At 55.9% G+C, this 19,075-nt stretch overlaps 1 protein-coding gene across 15 annotated transcripts in view; it reads left to right on the top strand.

Moving 5' to 3' along the window:
- NOS1AP (nitric oxide synthase 1 adaptor protein) overlaps window positions 1–19,075 on the top strand; it is a 175,263-nt gene that overhangs the window by 114,033 nt on the left and 42,155 nt on the right. For 7 of the 15 annotated variants that reach the window (XM_073356231.1, XM_073356237.1, XM_073356233.1 and 4 more), the window contains 5 exons: window positions 3,657–3,730; window positions 4,590–4,698; window positions 6,115–6,244; window positions 14,836–14,999; window positions 18,837–19,004. In XM_073356231.1, coding sequence (XP_073212332.1) covers window positions 3,657–3,730; window positions 4,590–4,698; window positions 6,115–6,244; window positions 14,836–14,999; window positions 18,837–19,004 — 645 coding nt within the window. Of the gene's footprint in view, window positions 1–877; window positions 963–2,168; window positions 2,334–3,656; window positions 3,731–4,589; window positions 4,699–6,114; window positions 6,245–14,835; window positions 15,000–18,836; window positions 19,005–19,075 lie in introns of those variants that run through there. The other 8 variants (XM_073356236.1, XM_073356232.1, XM_073356234.1 and 5 more) reach the window with 4 other exon arrangements.

The following is a 19,075-nucleotide window of genomic DNA, read 5'->3' as shown; positions in this document are numbered from 1 at the left end:
GTTGGATATTAGGAAACACTCTCTTTCACTAGGAGAGTGGTGAAGCACTGGAATGGGTTATGTAGGGAGGTGATGGAACCTCCATCCTTAGAGGTTTTTAAGGCCCGGCTTGACAAAACCTTGGCTGGGATGATTTAATTGGGGTTTGTCCTGCTTTGAGCAGGGGATTGGACTAGATGACCTCCTGAGGTCTCTTCCAACCCTAATATTCTATGATTCATTCACAAATTCAAGTTTCATGTGGGCATGCTGGTCTCTATAATATCATCCCTAGAAAAGGACATGTGGTTTACAGTTCTGGATATGAAGGATACCTACTTTCATGTCAATATTTATCTCACTCACAGGTGCTTCCTCAGATTCATGGTGGGCCCCGACCTTTTCAGTGCAGCATACTCCTTTTCAGTATAGCAATTAGGACACCTGTAGCCAATTGGGAAGCTGCTAAAATTAATTAAGGCTAATCAGGACACCTGGTTTAAAAAGGCTGTCACTCCAGTTAGTCAGGTGTGCGCCTAAGGAGCTGGGAGTGAGAGGACGTGCTGTTGGAGAACTGAGGAGTACAAGCATTAACAGACATCAGGAGGAGGGTCCTGTGGTGAGGACAAAGAAGGTATTGGGAGGAGGCCAAGGGGAAGTAGCCCAGGGAATTGTAGCTGTCACGCAGCTGTTCCAGGAGGCACTCTCGACAGCTGCAGTCCACAGGGCCCTGGGCTGGAACCCGGGGTAGAGGGCAGGCCCAGGTTCCCCCCAAACCTCCCAACTCCTGACCCAACACAGGAGCTTCCACCAGAGGTGAAGGTCTCTGAGCTGGTCCCCGACCTACATGGTGGATCAGCAGAAACTGCAGGGATTGTTCTTACTCTTTTTTCCCCAGGCTGGCCAGTGATGAGGTTATCTGAGTGAACGGCAGATTTGAGCCACGAAAGTGGCCAAACTGAGGGCTGCCATGAATCTCTGAGGTGAGCAAAATCCACCAATAAGCGCAGGTCCCACCAAGGTAGAGGAGGAACCTTCTCTCAGTACATTCTTTCTCTAAAGACATCTGGCCTATCCATCAGCTCCTCACTAGTCCACCTGGCAGTGATGAGTGTGTGCCATTCTCCCGTTCAAGAGCACTCAGTCTTCACTCACCCACTGACCACCAGATTTTGGAATAATCAAAACCATCCCCCCCTCTTCCCAAGCCTGTCCCTCAGTGGGACTTGAACCTTGTTCTGTCTGTACTCAAAAGGCCACCCATAGAGCCCCTAGCTTCCTGCTCCATGTCCCTACTCTCAGTGGAGGTTGCATTTAGCCATCACCTCAGCCGGAGGGTTGGTGCGCTTGGAGCAATGATAGCAGATCCTCTGAACTCCGTGTTCCATAAAGATAAGGTTTTGTTATGTTTACACCCCAAATTTTCTTTCAGTTTCACTTGAACCAATTGATCCACTTACCTGTGTTCTTCCCTAAACCACACACTTCCTGACAGGAGCAGAGATTTCACACCCTTGATGTGTGGCATGCCTTGGCCTTTAACCTACACAGAACACGACCCATCAGGAAGTCCCCAAGACTGTTCATTGCGATAACAGAAACTCGGGACAGGCGAGCTCCACCCAGAGGATCTCCAAATGGATCTCTGGCTGCATTCTGCTCTGCTATCAGCTCACAGACTCTAAGGTCGGAAGGTGTCATAATTATAAAGGGAAGGGTAAACACCTTTAAAATCCCTCCTGGCCAGAGTAAAAGCCCTTTCACCTGTAAAGGGTTAAGAAGCTAGGATAACCTCGCTGGCACCTGACCAAAATGACCAATGAGGAGACAAGATACTTTCAAAGCTGGAGGGGGGGAGAAACAAAGAGTCTGGGTCTGTCTGTGTGATGCTTTTGCCGGGGACAGAACAGGAATGGAGTCTTAGAACTTAATAAGTAATCTAGCTAGATATGCGTTAGATTATGATTTCTTTACATGGCTGAGAAAATAAGCTGTGCTGAATGGAATGGATATTCCTGTCTTTGTGTCTTTTTGTAACTTAAGGTTTTGCCTAGAGGGATTCTCTGTGTTTTGAATCTAATTATGCTGATTTTTACAGAGGTGATTCTTTTTACTTCTATTAAAATTCTTCTTGTAAGAAACTGAATGCTTTTTTCATTGTTCTTAAGATACAAGGGTTTGGGTCTGTGGTCACCTATGCAAATTGGTGAGGATTTTTATCAAACCTTCTCCAGGAAGGGGGCTGCAAGGTTTTGCTGAGGATTTTGGGGGGAAAGACGTTTCCAAACGACTCTTTCCCAATAATAAACCCGGTTAGACGTTTGGTGGTGGCAGCGAAAGTCCCAGGGCAAAAGGTAAAATAGTTTGTACCTTGGGGAAGTTTTATACCACATTTATACCACTCAAAGGATGTCTTGTAAGACGAGCATGTCATTATCTTGTGGAACTCACTGGCACAGGATGTCACTGAGGCCAGGAGCTAAGGAGGATTAGAGATCACAGGGATAGGGGAAACACCCATGGTTACAGGAGATGGGACCCTCCTGCTTCGGGCACGAGCCCTCTACATACTGGTGGGGTCAGGAAAGCGTTTCTCTGAGGGGCAGGGTAGTAAATAATTGTCCACCAGCCAGCTTCCTGCCCTGTCCTTTGAAGTAGCTGGTGCTGGCCACGGTCAGAGTCAGGACAGTGGAGCAGTGGATTGTGGGTCTGACCTGCTTGGGCACATCCTAGCTTCCTACTCCAGGCCTGGGCTCGTATGCCTCAGCTGCTGGGAAGCAGTGTGTCCCACTGCAGGAGCCATCATGTCTGGGCACCTTGACTGCCCACCTCTTCCTAGTGTTGACTTGGCTTCATTGGCCTTCCTGGGAGCAGCAGGTGCATTGCCCCTTGTGCTGTTTCAGTGCTGGGGCTGCGACACCCAGAGCTGTGGGCAATGAGTGAAATCAATGGACAGGCCTCTAGGCAGTCCCTTGTCTGGGGTGGGTTTGGAAAGCACCTGGCACACTTTGGGGTCTGCCCAGACCCCTCGCAGAGCTGGGGATGTGGCAGCCAGTGCTCCCAAGAGGCTCAGAATGGGGACAGTGGGCGGCTGCGGGTCAGAGCTGTGGGGCACTGGCATTGCTGTGTGTGTAAAGGCTCAGGGCTCTGGGTCAGCACTGAATAGCTCAGCAGTGCTGAGTATGTGGAGCCCAGGGCTGGAATGGTGGGGGGCTGAGGGGCATTGCCAGAGCTGTATATGTGGATCGCAGGGCTGAAATAGCAGGGCAGGATTGTGGTGCGCCAGTAGATCTCTCTTTGGGAGTTGGCACAGCACCTGGCTATGCTGTCTGGCTCTTTGCAGCACTCCCACCAGTCATATCAACAAGCACGGAAGTGCCCCCCCGCCACCTTTTGATTTGCCTCTCAAAGCCGAGAGTGCCTTGGAGCGCAGGCTGGCCCAAGGGATGCCTACAACTCCGCTGACACCTGCCATCTGAGTCAGAGGGGGAGAACACAGGAGAGAAGGCAATTGCAGAGAACAGGAGTGATGCCTGGGCAGATTGGAAGTGGGCCCAGGTCACACATTGTAAAGAAGGGGCAGGAAGATTAAATGTAAAAGGAAGGCAAGATTTAGAGGGCCCTGTACTGCGCCGTGCTGATGAGCTATGGACAGCACCTAACATCCTCATTTACAGATGCCTTCATTGCAGAAAAGAGAGTGGACCTGGGACGAGAGCAAAATGCTGGTGATGCAGGATCCCATCTACAGGTAAGAGCCCCTCAAGGTGGAATGCAGCTCCCCTGGGCTCTGACGCTGACCAGCGAGTGCCCGGGGGTGCCTGGAGCTGCCCTGGGCTCTGACGCTGACCAGCCAGTGCCCTTGGGGGTTCCTGGAACTCCCCTGGGATGTGATGCTGCCGAGCCACTGACACACAGCCCACTGGACCCTATACATAGAACCCAGAGGAGGATTGTCTGCAATGCAGATGCTGGAATTTTAGGGCCCCCAAGGTCGCCCCAGACAGGCAGCTGAATCAGAGCCAGGCCAGGAATCACTGAGCCCCTGTGAACGAGCCGCTTCGAGGGAAAACCGTTCTCTGGCAGGGATTAGAGCCGCCCACTGGTGCCCCTCCAGACCTGGGGCAGGGGAGTGGAGTGGCCCTGGACCCCAGCAGGCCTTAGGCCCACTGGGCCTTGTCTGAGACAAGGAGCTCCTGCAGCGGGAGGGAAGGGCAGGGCTCCGTGCTCTGCCAGCGACTAAGGCAGGGGTTAGCATGTGCTCTGTGCCAACCCATTGCCTTCCCCCGCTGGGCACCATCATTGCCCGACTCTTAGCTTGCCCAGGGAGCTGGCTGCTGTGGAGAGCTCCTGAAAGGCACATGCCCCAAATCTGCCCTCTGGCCCGGCAGGGGCAGGGCTCTCGGGGGCTTCTTCCCCCATCTCTGCAGCTGCACTGGTAGGGCTGGGCTAGCGGATGCTGCTGGCTCGACGAGGGGCAGAGCCCTGTGGATCGGCTCAGTCATGCGTACTCCACCTGCCCCACAAGTAGCGTGGGTGAGGCCTCCCGGCCTGCTGAGCACCACAGATGGGGCTTGGATTACAGATGTCCCTCCCCTCTCTCCCTGCAGGATATTCTACGTGTCCCACGACTCCCAAGACCTGAAGATCTTCAGCTACATCGCCAGAGATGGCTCCAGCAATGTCTTCAGGTGTAATGTCTTCAAGTCCAAGAAGAAGGTACCTGCGGCAGGGATGCGGGGTCCCTGGGAGGTTGCAGGGAGGGGTGTGGCAATGCAGCTGACTCAAATGCGCTGTGCCCATGGGGAGGTCCTGGGGAATGGCTGTTTCTTGGATACCCTGTAGCTCCCGGATTCTCCCTCCAGTGCCACCACAGCTCCGGGTGTGCCTTGCCTCGAAGGCATGGTAAGGGCAGCAGCACTCAGCCCCCTCCTCACACGCTCTGCTGCCCAGAGCCTTCTGGCCACTTCCTCAGGGACTGGCCAGCAAGGAGCTGCCCAACCTCCCCACAGCCATTGTCCCACCATGCACTGGGCAGAGCCAGCAGGGTCCTCTCGCTGCAGTGGAGGATTCTTTGTGCCGCACCCCCAGGGTCAGCTTCCTCAGCAGATTGGCCTGGCCTGGGCTGCAAAGCCATCCCCGGCTCCTCACTGCTTCTGTCCCCTCCCATCACCTGATGCAACTCACCATGGGCAGGGCAGGGGTGCTGATGCTGTGACTGATGGGTCAGAGGGCACAGCGGGTGGCCAAGCTATTCCCGTCGCACAGGAACTGCAAGGCTCGGGCTCTGCTCTGGCGAGCTGCCATTCCCCAGGCCTCAAAGGGACTGGCCATGCCGGCTGGTTTGGATGTGCAGGAACACAGGATGTGAGGCTGACAGGGCTGCGAGACCCCTTAGGGCAGGACCATGCTGCCCTGGCCTGCTGTTCTCAGAGAGCTGTGGTCACCTCTTCTCCTGTCCCCTCCCTGTCAGGGCAGTGGGGAAAAGCCCCCAAGCTGTTCTCCCCCTCCTCCCCCGCCCTGTGCACCAAGGCAGAGCCCCTCACTGAGAGGGGATGGGCAGCAATGGATCACACTGTGGGGCTGCACCAGGAGCCTGTGATATTTAACATCCTGCTAAAAGTGATCCTCAACAGCTGGGAGTTGACACCCACCAAGTGAGGGGCAGAGTGCTTAGAATGACACCTGGAGCCAAAGCTGGACAAATGCCAGCAGAGGCCAGTGGAGACATGATCTGAACTGTGCAGAGGGCAGAGCCGGGCAGCGGGGGCCAGAGGCATTCGGGACAGAAATCACCCACTGTTGCGAACTCAAGTACAGCTCCTCTGAAGGTAGCACTCAGGGCTGAAAGTTTGTTCCTAGGAGCCTTGCTGGATTGGGGCCTTAGAGACCATGATGCCAGAAGGCCCCAAGAGAGATCAGAGCTCTCCCTTTGTGCATGGACTGCGGGGCCGGGGGGCTGGGATGCAGCCCTTTGCAGAGCCCTGGGCCCTCGAGCCATCCAGGGCTCCGGCTCAGCCTCAGGGTTCTCCCAGGGGTCTTGGTCAGCAAAGCCTCCCATGCTGTCAGCAACTGCAGCGGTTTGATGCACAGTCCCTACAGCCTGTCATCACAGCTCCTCTCTCCCCACTCCAGAGCCAGGCCATGCGCATCGTCCGCACTGTGGGGCAGGCCTTTGAGGTGTGCCACAAGCTGAGCCTGCAGCACACCCAGCAGGATGCGGATGGGCAGGAGGATGGTGACAGCGAGGACGTGGGTGGTCCAGGTACGCCGCCGCAGCAGGGGGGAAAGGCTCTGTGCTCGGGACTCCTGCAGAGGGCAGGCCCTGGCCTCCAGTCGTGCTCTTAGCCGGCAGGTGTTTTGTGGCTCGCGCCGGGAGAGAGCCACCCCCCGGAGTTGGCGCCCCCCCCACCCCCCAAGAGCAATGTACAGGTGCCAGGTATTGTAGGGACGCCGCAGGGGTGTGAAGGCCAGCAGTGTCTGAAAGTGCCGTTCTGCCCCGGCTAATGGAGCACTGTGAAAACAAGGCATGCATGCGTCCTCTTCTTCTGGGATGTGGGCCCAGAGCAGGGAGTGACATTTGCTAGGTCCTGGCCTTCATCCTGTGGACCTTCCACCCCACTGGGAGCCCATTTACAGGGCTGCGGATTGTGCCAGCTGCGAGTGCTCAGGGTAGACAAGCCCCTGTTGGGGATGGTTTAGGTGTGCCTGGTCCAGCGTTGGTGTGGGGCAAGGAACTGGATCGAGGGCTCTTACAGCCCTGCAACCCTGGGATTCTCGTTTGTAGCCTGTAAACATTTACTTGGCGCACACGTAAAGCGAGAACATTGTATTAAAGCAACTCCTGGCCCCGAGCAGCCCTTCCACCTCCACCCTGGGGCTGGCCCCAGGGAATTCTCTGCTCCAAGTCGCAGTGAGCACCAAACAAGCAGCTCCTGAGCCGACAGAGTCTCAGAGGAGTCGCCTCAGCCAGGGCCCAGAAAACGAAGTTACACCGGTCACTGGGGTTACAATATGGCAGTGTGTGAGGAGGGGGCATGCTCGTCTCCTGAGGAGGTGCCAAGTGCCAGTGCCGTGGGGCGGTGAGGATCTGGGAAATGGGATATGCCCCTCCCCATATGATGGACAGAGATGGCACAGACTGGTAGAGGTGACGTGTGGGAGGCATGCGGGGTCACATGCCCCCGCAGATTGCTCGGTCACATGGTGTGGCTGGGCCCCCTCCCTGTGGGGCAGCTGAGCCTGTGAGCTGTGCTGGGCAGGGAGAAGAAGAGGCAGGAGGAACAGCTGGGAGCTGCAGGGAGGGGCTGCTGCTTTCTAGAGGGGGCGTAACTTGAGCTGTTCCAGGATTGTGCCCCCCACTATCAGCAGGCACAGGTCATCTCTGCAGACTGGATTTGGGGTGTACCACAGGTTGGGTTTGAGGGTCTTCAGCAGAGCTGTGGGGGAGGGAGGCAGCCCAGGGCTGGGGTAGCATGGGGCTGCAGGTCAGGATTGAGGGGCATTAGCAGAGCTGGGGGTGGGGAGTCCAGGGCTCAGGTAGCAGTGGGATGTGGGTCAGGATTGAGGGACAATGACAGAGCTGGGGGTGGGGAGCGCAGGTCTGGGATAGCAGGGGGCTGCAGGTCAGGATTGAGGAGCACTGGCATCTCTTCTAGGCATGGAGCACGCCATGATTAAGTGAGTGCATTTCATGAGGAGTCAAGCCGGAGCCAGTTTGGCCTGTTCTTCCCTATGTGCCAGGCTGGGCACTGCATGCATTTCTCTCTTGTCAGTCACCCTGAGGAATGACTCCTGTGATGCATTTGCCAGGGCCCCCCGAGCACTCAGCTTCAGGCCCATCCCCCAGCTCCACTCCACCTCAGCACCCTGGCTCCTCTCAGTTACATGCTACACCAAAGTCCCAGACCATTTGGAGGGTGCCCAGTCCCCCTTCTGTGCTGATCTCCTTGCCCACCCCGTCCTTCTCTCTCTGGAACTAGGCCTGCAAGGAGAGCCAGCGACCTCTGCTCTGTGTACTCTGTCTGTCCCACCTGGTTCTCTGCTCGCCCTCCTGCTCACCCTGCCAGTGCTGAGACAAAGCATCACATGGGACGTCCCCTCAGCACAGACCTGTGCCCTCAGTGACCCACTGACAGGCAGCCCTGTTGCAGACTCGTCGCCTCTTTCTCCCCTCCTCCTAATACTGAGCTCTTACCAAGGGCTGAACTCAAAACAGCATCATTAGGTTTCAGAGTCATCCCAGCAGGACGTAGGGGGCAGTTCCTACGCTCAAACCCATTGACATCCAGTCGGACAAGGGCCCCATGCAGAATAGGTTCTTCACGCTGTTCCCCTAGAAGTTATGTCAGCAAGTACTTTAGCTCAACTGCCAGCTCCAGCGTCGGCCAGCACTGATGCCTGCTCCTGCCCTAATGTTGGCCAGAGCCCATGTATCCTGCTCTCCTGCTGCCCAGTGATTGTCTGTGCAATCCCTCTGCTGTACAGCTGCACTCTGTGGAAGGTGGCTGCCTGCCCTTCTCAGAGGAGAGTTCTCCAGAAAGTGAGCCAAGCACAAAGCAAGATAGGGCTGCATCCTGAGCCTGCCCACAGCCTGAAATCGTCTTTTGGAGGGCTGTGAACCACCCACCCACCTCCGTCTCAGAGGGGTGACCTGGAAGCCTACTGCTGACAATTTGAATTTTGCCATGAAATGTTCACCATCAATCGTTTCTGCAGGAACAGCCAGTGAATGTGTTCCTCTTGCATGCCCTGCTCTCCTCTCCTGCATTTCCAGGAGCCAAGAGCCCAGGTAGTGATACCGTTCCTATCCAAGGGCATCGAGAAACCTGCATGCGGTGCCAGCCATTCCCCGTACTTCCGCTCATCCTGGGTCTCTTGTGGCTGGCTCACCGTAACGCCCTTCTCATTTGGCACAAGCTAAAATCTCACAATTCTGTCAACAGCACTGCTTGACCCCAGGAAGTGGGCAGCACGCAGTACCCCAGCAGTCACACACCAGGGTAGCTGGCCCCGCAGAGCCGCCCACTGATTCCGGTCCTCGACTTCCATCCAAATACAGCAACTTCAAAGATGTCATCAAACCGCCTGCAGGCACCTTGCCCCACACAGGGACTATGGTTGCCCAGTCGAGCTACAACTAGGGGCAAACATTCCCTTCAGGTGTATGGACACCATGTCGGAGCCTGAACTGGCCACACTCTGCTCCAGCTAGCCAAGGGCTTTATTCCTAAATCCACTTTGCCTGCCAGAGCCACAGTCCTTTTTCTTATTTAAAAAAAATGTTGGAAGCCTCAGACTATCAGGCCCTGAAGCAGGTCACCATTAGAAACCGATACCCATTACCACCAATCCCCAAGCTAATGGACCACGTGAGCACTGCCCGGGTACACACAACGCTAGCCCTGCAGGGGGCACGCAACTTAGTACAGGTTAGAGCTGGGGACAAATGGAAACCCTCCATTCGAACACATTATGGGCACTTTGAATATCTCGTGATGCCCTTTGGTTTGACAAATGCTTACAATGTTTCAGCATTTATTAATGATGTGCTCTGGAACATTGTGGGCCAGTACGTGGTAGCATACCTGGGTGACATACCGATCTTTTCAGACAGTGCCAAACAACACAGCATGTACATCTGTTCCGTCAGGTCTCTATATGAAGCTAGAAAAATGTCCTGATTTTGTAGGGACAGTCCCAATATTTGGGGCTTTTTTTTTATATGGGCTCCTATTACCCCCCACCGTCCCAATTTTTCACACTTGCTATCTGGTCACCCGAGCCTTTGACCAGTCCTCCATAGAATTCCTAGGCTCATCCTATCTCCCGCGGGTACTGAAATAGACCCATGGAAGATAAAGGCAGTCCTCGAATGGGGGAGCACCATGGAACGTTCGTGAACTACAGTATTTCCTGGGGTTTGCAAACGTCTGTCACCAGTTCCTCCTAAAGTTCTTGGAGCGGATCGCCCCTCTCACTGCCTTGCTCCTCAAAAACACCAGATTCCTGTGGTCTCCCAAGGCCCTGCAGGCCTTCAAGCAATTAAAACTTGCGTTTACCACCACTTCCAAAGTGGTCCATCCTGACACCACACAAGCCTTCATCATCAAAGCGAGAGCTTCCAACCTGGCAGTCAGAGCAGTTCTATCGCAAAGGCACAATCCTCAACAACTGCTGCACCCACACGTCTTCTGTGCCAGGAAACTTACCAGCGGAGCCAAACTATGAAATTTTGGACAAAGAACTCCGGCAATTAAGATGGCCTTCGCAGAGTGGCACCACTATCTAGCAGAGGCCTGATATTCTGCCCAGATGTACACCGATCATAAGAACCTCACATATCTGCATAGGGCCAAGGCCTTCAACCAACAACAATTTTGGTGGGCCTTATTCTTTTTGCACTTTGATTTTGCAATCTCCTGTCATCCAGAAACCCAAACTAGCAAGGCTGACACTTTGTCCCAGAAGGGACGCTGATCTTAAAGATTTGAACCCAAAAACCTCCTCCATCCTCAAGCCTCAGAATTTTCTGGGCCCGGCTCCCCACCAAGATCTGCTCACCCTCATATGATCAACCTTCACCCAGGGAATCCCTCCAGTCGAGCAGAAAGCCATAAATAAGGACCCCCACGATGTCTGAGACAGGGTAACCTACTAAATGAGCGTATATATGTTCTCCTAGGCCTCCAAGGACTACAGCCCTACCAGTATGCCATGACTTGCCTGGCAGGACATTTTGGCTGTTTTAAAACTCAGCACCTTGTCTCTTATATCTTCTGGTGGCCTCACATGCAGGCCATAGTGCAGGCCTGTGTTGCAATGTATGTACCCACTCCAAGGCGCCACACAATAAATACCTGGGAACCCCTTGAACTCCTGCAGCCCCTTGAGACTCCCCCGGCCCGTGGACAGTCATTGCCTTAGATTTGCTAGTAGAACTATCCGAGGCCGGTGGGTTTTTTACCACTCTGACAGTAGTGGGCCACTTCACCCCGGCACTGGCCTAACCTTCTCCCAGGAAACGGCCCAGCTCTGTGTGGACCAAGTTGTCTGCCTCCATGGCCTCCCACAGCACATGATCTCTGAGCACCATGTGTGATTTATCTCTCGCTTTATGTGAGAAGCTCTCTGGATTTTGGGCATCTGCTCCTGCCTCTCTTCCACCTACCACCCTTAGACAAATGGTCAAGTGGAGAGAACCAACCAGATCCTGGAGCAATACCTTCAACACTACATAAACTTCCACCAGAACAACGGGTTCTTGCTGCTACCTCGCATACAGTAACGCAGAATATGCTTCTACAGTGCAAAGCCATTTTTTTTCAAACTATAGATTCCATCCTTGGTTTTACTTGGAGCTAACCACAACTTCCCACAACCCAGCAGCCCTGGACTGGACTGGACTGGACACAAGATATGTCAAACCCAAGATGACCTAAAAGTTTACCTGGAGGACACCTAGAAAAAAGAAACAACATGCGGACCGTCAATGACAGGAGGGGCCTGCCCTTTTGCTTGGCCAGAAGGTATGGCTCTCAACAAAAAATGTACACACAAACAGGCCATCCCGTAAGTTGGACTACCAGCTCTTTGGCCCCTACCGCATTCTCCAGCACATTAGCCCAGTCACCTTTGAATTCAACTTGCCCCGTTCTCTCCAAATACACCCAGTTTTCCATACATCACTCCTGAAGCCCCACATTCAGGACCCATTCCCTCACCGCTCCCAGCCATCGCCCCACACCAGTACATGTTCACAACATTGATGAGTATATTCTCCGTGAGATCCTTGATGCCAGAGTCAGACGGGTTAGACTCTGGCATCTTATGGCTTGGGAAGGCTACAGTCCTGAAGAGCACTCCTGAAGAAGGACCTGGCGAAGAATGTCCACACTCCTGACCTGGTAAACACATTCCACAAAAACCAGCCTGTAAAACCAAGCCCCTACCTCCCAGGAGAGGGGCTGATGTGAGGGATCCTGGGCCTTGAACCTCGACCTGGGGGTCCCCAGGCAGGGGTCACACCACAACCACCACTCAGCAGCTCACCTGAATGATTGCAGAAGGGGCCAGCAAAGCTCTGCCTCACAAAGGGCCCCACAAAGCTCCAGACTGGGGGAGACTTCTGCCCCACTGATTGGCGGTGATGCCCTATTTAAACCAGAAACAGGAAGTTGTCTGAGCAATTAGGTCAACCCCTGGCTGACTGCTGCTGCACTGGCCCCTGCCTACTGCCCTGAGCCTTGCCTCCCAACCTGTTCCTTCCCCCTGCCCTCCTTCTCCCAGACCCCCACCTCTGCCTGGTTCCTGTCTCACTCCTGGTCCCAGCTCCTATGGCCTACCCCTGATTCTGACTCCAACTTCAACCCCTGGCTTGCAACAACTGTCTCTGGCTCTGACCCCGGCTTGGCACCTAACTCCAGGCCCCGGACTCTATCCACTAGGTCTGATTGCCTATGCCCCAGTACCTGCAGAGACACCTTCTCAGAGCAGTTATGCCGTGACACAGCAAACATTGAAAACAGGATACTGTGCTCCAGCATAAAATGACTGGAATTGAGCATCAGATAACAGCAAGACTGTGGTACCATGGCATTATCGACACCACACCCCACGGAGCTGGTCGGGAATTTAGCTGACACTTCCCCCAGCACTCCCTCTGCCACCCAGAATGCAGGGTTCTGACTGGAGTGGTAGGAGCAGTCCGGGGGCCCTACAGGCTTGGGGGAAGGGATCCTGTGGATTGACATGCTATATGCCAAGGGTGGCCAAACTGTGGCTCATGAGCCACATCTGGCTCTTTTACAGTTAAAGTGCAGCTCGCAGAGCCCCCCGTTCCCTTCGCCCCCATTCTCCGCCTACCAGACTGGCGGGAGGGGGGCCTTGGGGATTCTGCCCTGCAGTGGGGTGGTGGGGCTAGGAGCTTCTGCCAGAGGGGACTGGTGCCTGCTGAGAGTGAGGGTGGAGGGGGCACAATTTCAAGGTTAGGCCTCCACCCAACAGCTTGAGTCACAGGCTCCAGGCACACCCTGCAGCTCCCAGCTCCAGCGCCAGCAAAAGCAGCAGCTCCCCCTGCAGCTCCCAGCTCTTAGCTGCTGCCTCTCCCCAGGCTACAGCTGCCGTACAGGGAGGGGGCCCAGCAGCACCACATGACTGAGTGGGCCTAGCTAATCCTGGCAAAAATCGAGGGGGGGATGTGACCCCCACATGTGTCGCCTTTGGCTTCTGCCCAGCAGGGGGGGCCCTCAGGGCTTCAGCCCTACAGGGCACGTCAGCCAGGGCTTGGGGCTTCAGCAGGAGTGGGGCCGAACCAAACCCCAGCGTGCACGCCCTGGCTCCCGAACATTTGAAGATTGTCATATGTGCCTCAGAGGGTCAGTAGGCTTGGCCACCCCTGGGCTATGCCATGTGCCCCAGCCTGGGGATCGGAAAGGCTGGGTATAGGGAATCCCGCGGGGACCATATGGGCATACAGGTATTGGGCGTTTTCCTTTCTCTGCCCATTCCCTTCCCCATGAACCCGTTCTGTCCCTCGCTGCCCCCACCACTGAGCTCAGGGTCCATGTTACCAACCAGGCAGTTGGCAGCTTGGCAGGAAGGTGGAGACAGGCTGCCCTTTGTCCCAGGGGATGCTGCTGCCCTGGCACAATGAGCTGCTATCACAGTTGCTGGGCCAAACCTTCCGACTCTGGGGAGAAGCTCTCAGGATGCAGTTTAGATCTTTTGCTCTGCAGCCCCTTCACCACAAGAGTTCTTTTGACCTCCGGCACAGCTGAGCAAACCCCAGCCATGGCTCCTGCAGCTCTGTGCCTATCATCTGGTGCAAATTAGTTAATGAGCTAATTTACACTTTTGCAATGTTTGCATGTGGCTAACAACTTCAGCATAAGTCATCGGCGCCTCTGTGGAGGTGATGGGGGCCCTGAAATGACTCCCTCACTGAGACTGACAACGGTTTTAACCTCAGCTGGGAAGAACAGAGGCCAACTGAATGGGATGAGTGAAACCATGTGCTCAAGGGGGCACCAAGCGGGGATATCCACCAGCACCCACTGCTCCGAGAAGAGTGGAGGGAGCTAGCAGGCAAAGTCCAAAGGACTTCCCCGGTGTGCATGAGAGAGCTGGGGTAAACAGCCCCCTGGTCCCAGAGAGCCTCTTCGGTATCAAGCTTTCTCTTCCTGGATGAAACCTGGCCAGTGCCAGGAGCATAGTGGGACCAGGATGGGGTGATTATAAAACAGGGGACAGCGAAGCTGAAATCTGAGGCGGAGGCGGAGGCAGAGGAGAGGCTGCAGTCTGTTGCACTGTTCCTGGTTCTAGGAGCAGAGTGCAGTCCAGTGATGAGAAAGCGTAGCTAGGCACATAGACTTGACAAATTCATTCTGAAAGGCACTATAGCAAAGTGGGTGAGATTTGGGTCTCCCCGATTAGAGAGCTGAGTTCTGGTCCAAGCTGTGCCTTCAGTGACCAGTCAGCTACCTTGTTTATAAAATGGGGGTGATACTTGCCTGCCCCCTTGAGGGTGAGGCCTAGGGCAGGAAAGAGGGCTGAGAACTGCACAGAAATATTGACCCTCGCCAGTAGAAGAGATGGGCCCAGATTCCCTGGTTCAGACCCGAGTGCACTTTCCCCTAGGCCTCAGGATATTTGGAGTGTCCTCTCAGCTCTGTGCGGACAGGGCTGCCTGCTAGGGATGCGTGACCCATGGCAGGTGTGCAGGTGCTTCCCCCACAAGGAGGAATGGGCCTTGTCTGCTAGCCAGGCCGACGTTCTCTCAGCCCAAGGAGCTGGGCTGGGGCAGTGTTTCCGTTGTCCCCTCTCACCTCTGACCATGCCGTTGCTGCCCCCTCCCAGCCTGCCACCCAGCCAGAGCTGAGAATGCAGCTGCCCCTACAGAGGAGACGGATATCGATGCAGTGGAGATCCCTCCACCAGGGAGCAGCACCCTGGAGTTCAGCCGGGGGGTGACAGACCTCGACGCCGTGAGGAACGACTCCGGGCACTCTCTGGACACCAAGGTATGCCAGCCCCAGCCAAGAGCAGCTGTGCCCCAAAAGTGGCCTTTGAGCCGTGGTGCAGGCCCAGGGTCCCCCCAGATAGCATGGTTTCCCGAGCATGTGTCCAAGCAGCTTTGCTATATGGCTTCAGGAGCAGCTCAAAGGAACCTTTGGGTTTCACACTGCCCTGCAGTGGGGTAGAGAGGGAGCTCATGTCTAGATATGGGGCTGGAACAGCCTGTGGCAGCTCTGCGGGGGTGATCAGATGGGGGGACCACGGCGTGAAGCTGGTGCAACAGCATATGTCCTCATGGCAGCAGCTGGCATCCCCCCCAGCACTGCCCGGGCATTAACAAGGGGAGCCGAGGGGCTGGCCACCACAGGGGAAATGCCTCTTCCCTGAGCCGCCCCGCAAACTAGGGCAAATTGCCTTTGCTGGGGCCCTGAGGGAGGCCAGGTTCACTCCCCTCTGTGCACTCTCATGTTAAGAGCTAGTGTGTGTGCCCACAGCCAGACAGGGGGAACCGAGGCACCACAGTGTCCCCAGCAAACACACACCTTTCCCCATTGCCGGTCAGCGCAGAGCTCTGAAAACCCTGGGAGGTACTGAGCCCTGAGGACACAGGCTGTGGATCTGCACGTGGCAGACCCAGCTCCGGTCCCTGAGGGTGGCAGTGCCCGGCTCTTGTTGTGGGGTGTGCTGGGCAGGGCAGCGCAGGGCGGGAGTCCAGCTATCATGCTCCGTTACTCACTGTTAGGGGCAGTGGCCCTTCCTTGATCCCATCTCCCAGTAGGGGAGGAACCCCTACCCCCACCCCTCCAGTTAGCCCCCGACAATAAAAGAAGCTCATAGTCACTGGCTCCCCCTCATCCTGTTCTCCCCCGAAACTCCCCCAGCACTCAGCCTCTCCCCTGTGCCCTGCACTGCTCCGGTCCAGACACAAACTGGTCCCTGTGTCGCCCCCTCGCTCCTGTTGGCTGTGGCATTTCCTGGGAACAGAGCAGTGTTGGTTTCCCAGGGAAAGCAGCAGGAGTGGAGCTGCGTCTCCCTCTGCCTGACCACACAGCTGCTGGCAGGAGAGAATCACCTGGTGCATTAACCCAGCACGTCTGGACAGTGTCAGAGGCCAGCAGAGCACAGTCGCCCTTTACCCAGGAGTTCTGCTTGTGCTTCAGAGACCAGGCAACCAGCAAAACCTAGGACATTGGCTTTCCACTCGCCCTGCAGAGACTCCGAGCATCCCAGAGCCATCCCTGCAAGTGGGCAGCCGTGCTGCTAATCCACCTAGGCAGTGGTCCTGCGCATTTGTCCCACCCGCTCAGCCCTGCCAAAGCTGGGGCTCGGTCCTTGGCCAGGACACATCAGGACTGAGCGAGTGCCATGGCGAGGGAAGAGTTGGCCAGAGCACCATCTTGCAAGGGGGGTTCAGAGAACCAGGGGCGCCCCAGGATGATGATCCTCTCCCCTCCCCTAGCCCCGCTTCTCGGAGATCACACAGCAGTGTACAAGCTTGCCCCAATTCAGTCAAACAAACCCCATCCAAGGTATGTGAGTACCCACTGGAGTGTGGGGAAGCCGAGACACGGAGCAGGCCGTGGCTCACATGACAAGTTGGTAGCAGTGCTAGGAATAGAAGTCAGATGTCCTGGTTTCCAGTCCCCTGCTCTAGCCAGTGGGCCCAAGTCCTCCTCTGTCAGGTGACAGAGCTGGCACACAGAGAGGTACTGACGAAGGGATGGTCCCATCGCTCCTGCCTGCACTGCATCCCCTAGAATGGCTACCCTCGGGGAGTGAGAGCTGAATAGTCGGGATGCAGGTACATGGGCCCTGTGTTCATGGCACCGATGTAGCCAGCTATGTGGCTTGTCTGGTAGGGAAAGCGCCATGTGAATCCCCAGCTCACGACCACGCAGCTCTGCTGGGCTCTGCCAGTGGTCCCCCATCGTTCCTGGCTCTCCCCTTCCCTCGTGTTGGGGGGGCTGAGCCTGCGACCGCTGCACTGTACTGCTTAAACCGCTCTCCCAATGCACCAGCGGCTGTGGAGCCCTTCGCACCAGTGCTCCCAGCAGTGAGCCTCTTGTGAGTTCGGCCAAGTGCATTGAGGCTTGAACCCTGTGTCATTAGTGGGGTGCCACGGGGTTAGCGGAGGTAAGACTCGTATGGCTCCTCTAAGGCTGGGGGCCATCTGCTCCACCCAGGGTGGGGCAGGGCAGTCCCACTGCTGCCCAAAGTGCTGGAGGAGAGAGGAATGGTGCGACGTAGCATGTCACGGAGCCAGCAGAATGGCTGGCGTGAAGAGTCAGGATGCTGCCTATGTGATCCAAGCCTGCTTGGTGTGGCACTCTGTCCCACTCTTGTGGCACCTACACCAGCCAAAGTAGCGGTTCTCAACTTTTCCAGACTACTGTACCCCTGGAGCCTGAGCCCTGCTTCTGGGTGCTGAAACATGGAACAGCATTACAGGGCCCTCTATGGCGTGGTGTCTACACCCCAACTCCAGCGCTGCACTTGTGACTTCCCCAAAGCCATCCCACAACCCCCAGGTTGAGAAACACTGACTTAGATGAGTTGATGTACCCCCTGGAAGACCTCTGGGTACTCCAGGGGTGCTCCTGGTTGAGAACCACTGAGCTAGAGAGTGATGAGCTAGCTACAGCCTTGGCTAAAAGAGCTATGTTTGAACCCGTCCTCCAACAACTGAGTGTGTTGGCATTACACATAGCCGTGAGACACCAAGAGCCTGTCTGGGAGCCAGTCCCCCAGGGATCATCTTGCCAGTGGTGCCAGCTCTTGCTGTTTTATCACGAGTCTCTCGCTATTTGGTGTGTTTGTAAAGCCCCAGCTCCTGGAGGCCCGTGAATACATGACAGTCTCACCTTCCATTTGTTCAGAAGAGGAAGCTTCTGGTCTCCCGGGTTGCAGAAGAAAGTCAGAAAATCCAACCCAGGGAATCCAAGGGCTCACAAGCCAGAAGGCGAAGAAACAGGTTGCTGAGGAGGGTTCACACAGGGAGCTGCCTCCTGCCCCCAACCCTGGCAGCTGCCAGCAGCTAGAGCAAGGCTGTGAGCCGAGGTGCAAATCTCTGACCTCCACCCACCCCAAGTGAGGTTGGGCCAACCCTTCTGGCTCTGGCTTTGGAGCATGTGTTGGCGGCTGCTGGCTCTGTGCACAAAGGTGACCCAGGCTGAGAGCATTGTGCTCAGGGCAGCTCACCAGGCTGAGTGGAAGTTCAGGGGGCAGCAGTGAGCGCCTGCTGGAGCAAAGTCAGCCTAAGCCACCGAGCCAGCCCCAGCAGCAGGGAGAGCGAGCACCTATGTGTCACAGTCTGTTACAGGGTGTCTGCCTCCTGCTGGCCTGGCCAGTGGGTTGCTCTGCACACAGCTGGAGGACAGAGCTGCTGCCCAGGAAGGTCAGTTCCTTAGGCTCCTAGCTTGCACTGAAGTCAGAGGTTAGAGACTAAGCTCCCTATGGTTGTTCTGGCTCAAACGCATTAGCCTACAGCTGTGTGATGCTTTGGAACGGCAGAGCTGTGTGACTGCTAAGGATTAGTGTTGTCATTGTGATTAGCTATTAATGCTGTTCTCGCACACAGCAGGTCTCGCTGGTGTGTACTGGTGTGGGAGGTAGGCACTATGTACCCCTGCAGGTCTGGGCTACAGTCCCTGGCCCAGAGAGCTGATAATTGAAACAGGTGGCTACAGACAGACGGAGCCAGGGGAGTACAGAGAATGAGGCACCGACCCGCCCGGCCCGCAGGGGTCTCAGCTCAGCTGGGAGCGAGTTACTAGAGTGTCTGTGGGATGTTGAGGGGCAGCACGCAGAGTGGATCAGGCTTTGCTTTTCTCTATATTTTCCAGGGCTCCCTCCACCCCGAGAGTATCCTGACTGCATCGCCCAAGCTGCTGCTCCCCTCCTCATCCCAGCTGCCGGACCTGGGGACTCCCCTCTCCACTCATCACCAAATGCAGCTTCTTCGGCAGCTTCTGCAGCAGCAGACGCAACAGACACAAGTGGCCGTGGCCCAGGTGCTGCCCGCATGGTGGTTGTTGCCCCAGCATGCCGAGCACAAGCGGGGCGCGGGGCTGTGCAGGCGGCA

This window comes from Lepidochelys kempii, chromosome 8 (genome assembly GCF_965140265.1).
Source record: "Lepidochelys kempii isolate rLepKem1 chromosome 8, rLepKem1.hap2, whole genome shotgun sequence".
Taxonomy (NCBI): domain Eukaryota; kingdom Metazoa; phylum Chordata; order Testudines; family Cheloniidae; genus Lepidochelys; species Lepidochelys kempii.
This window is presented reverse-complemented; position numbering and strand designations above follow the sequence as displayed.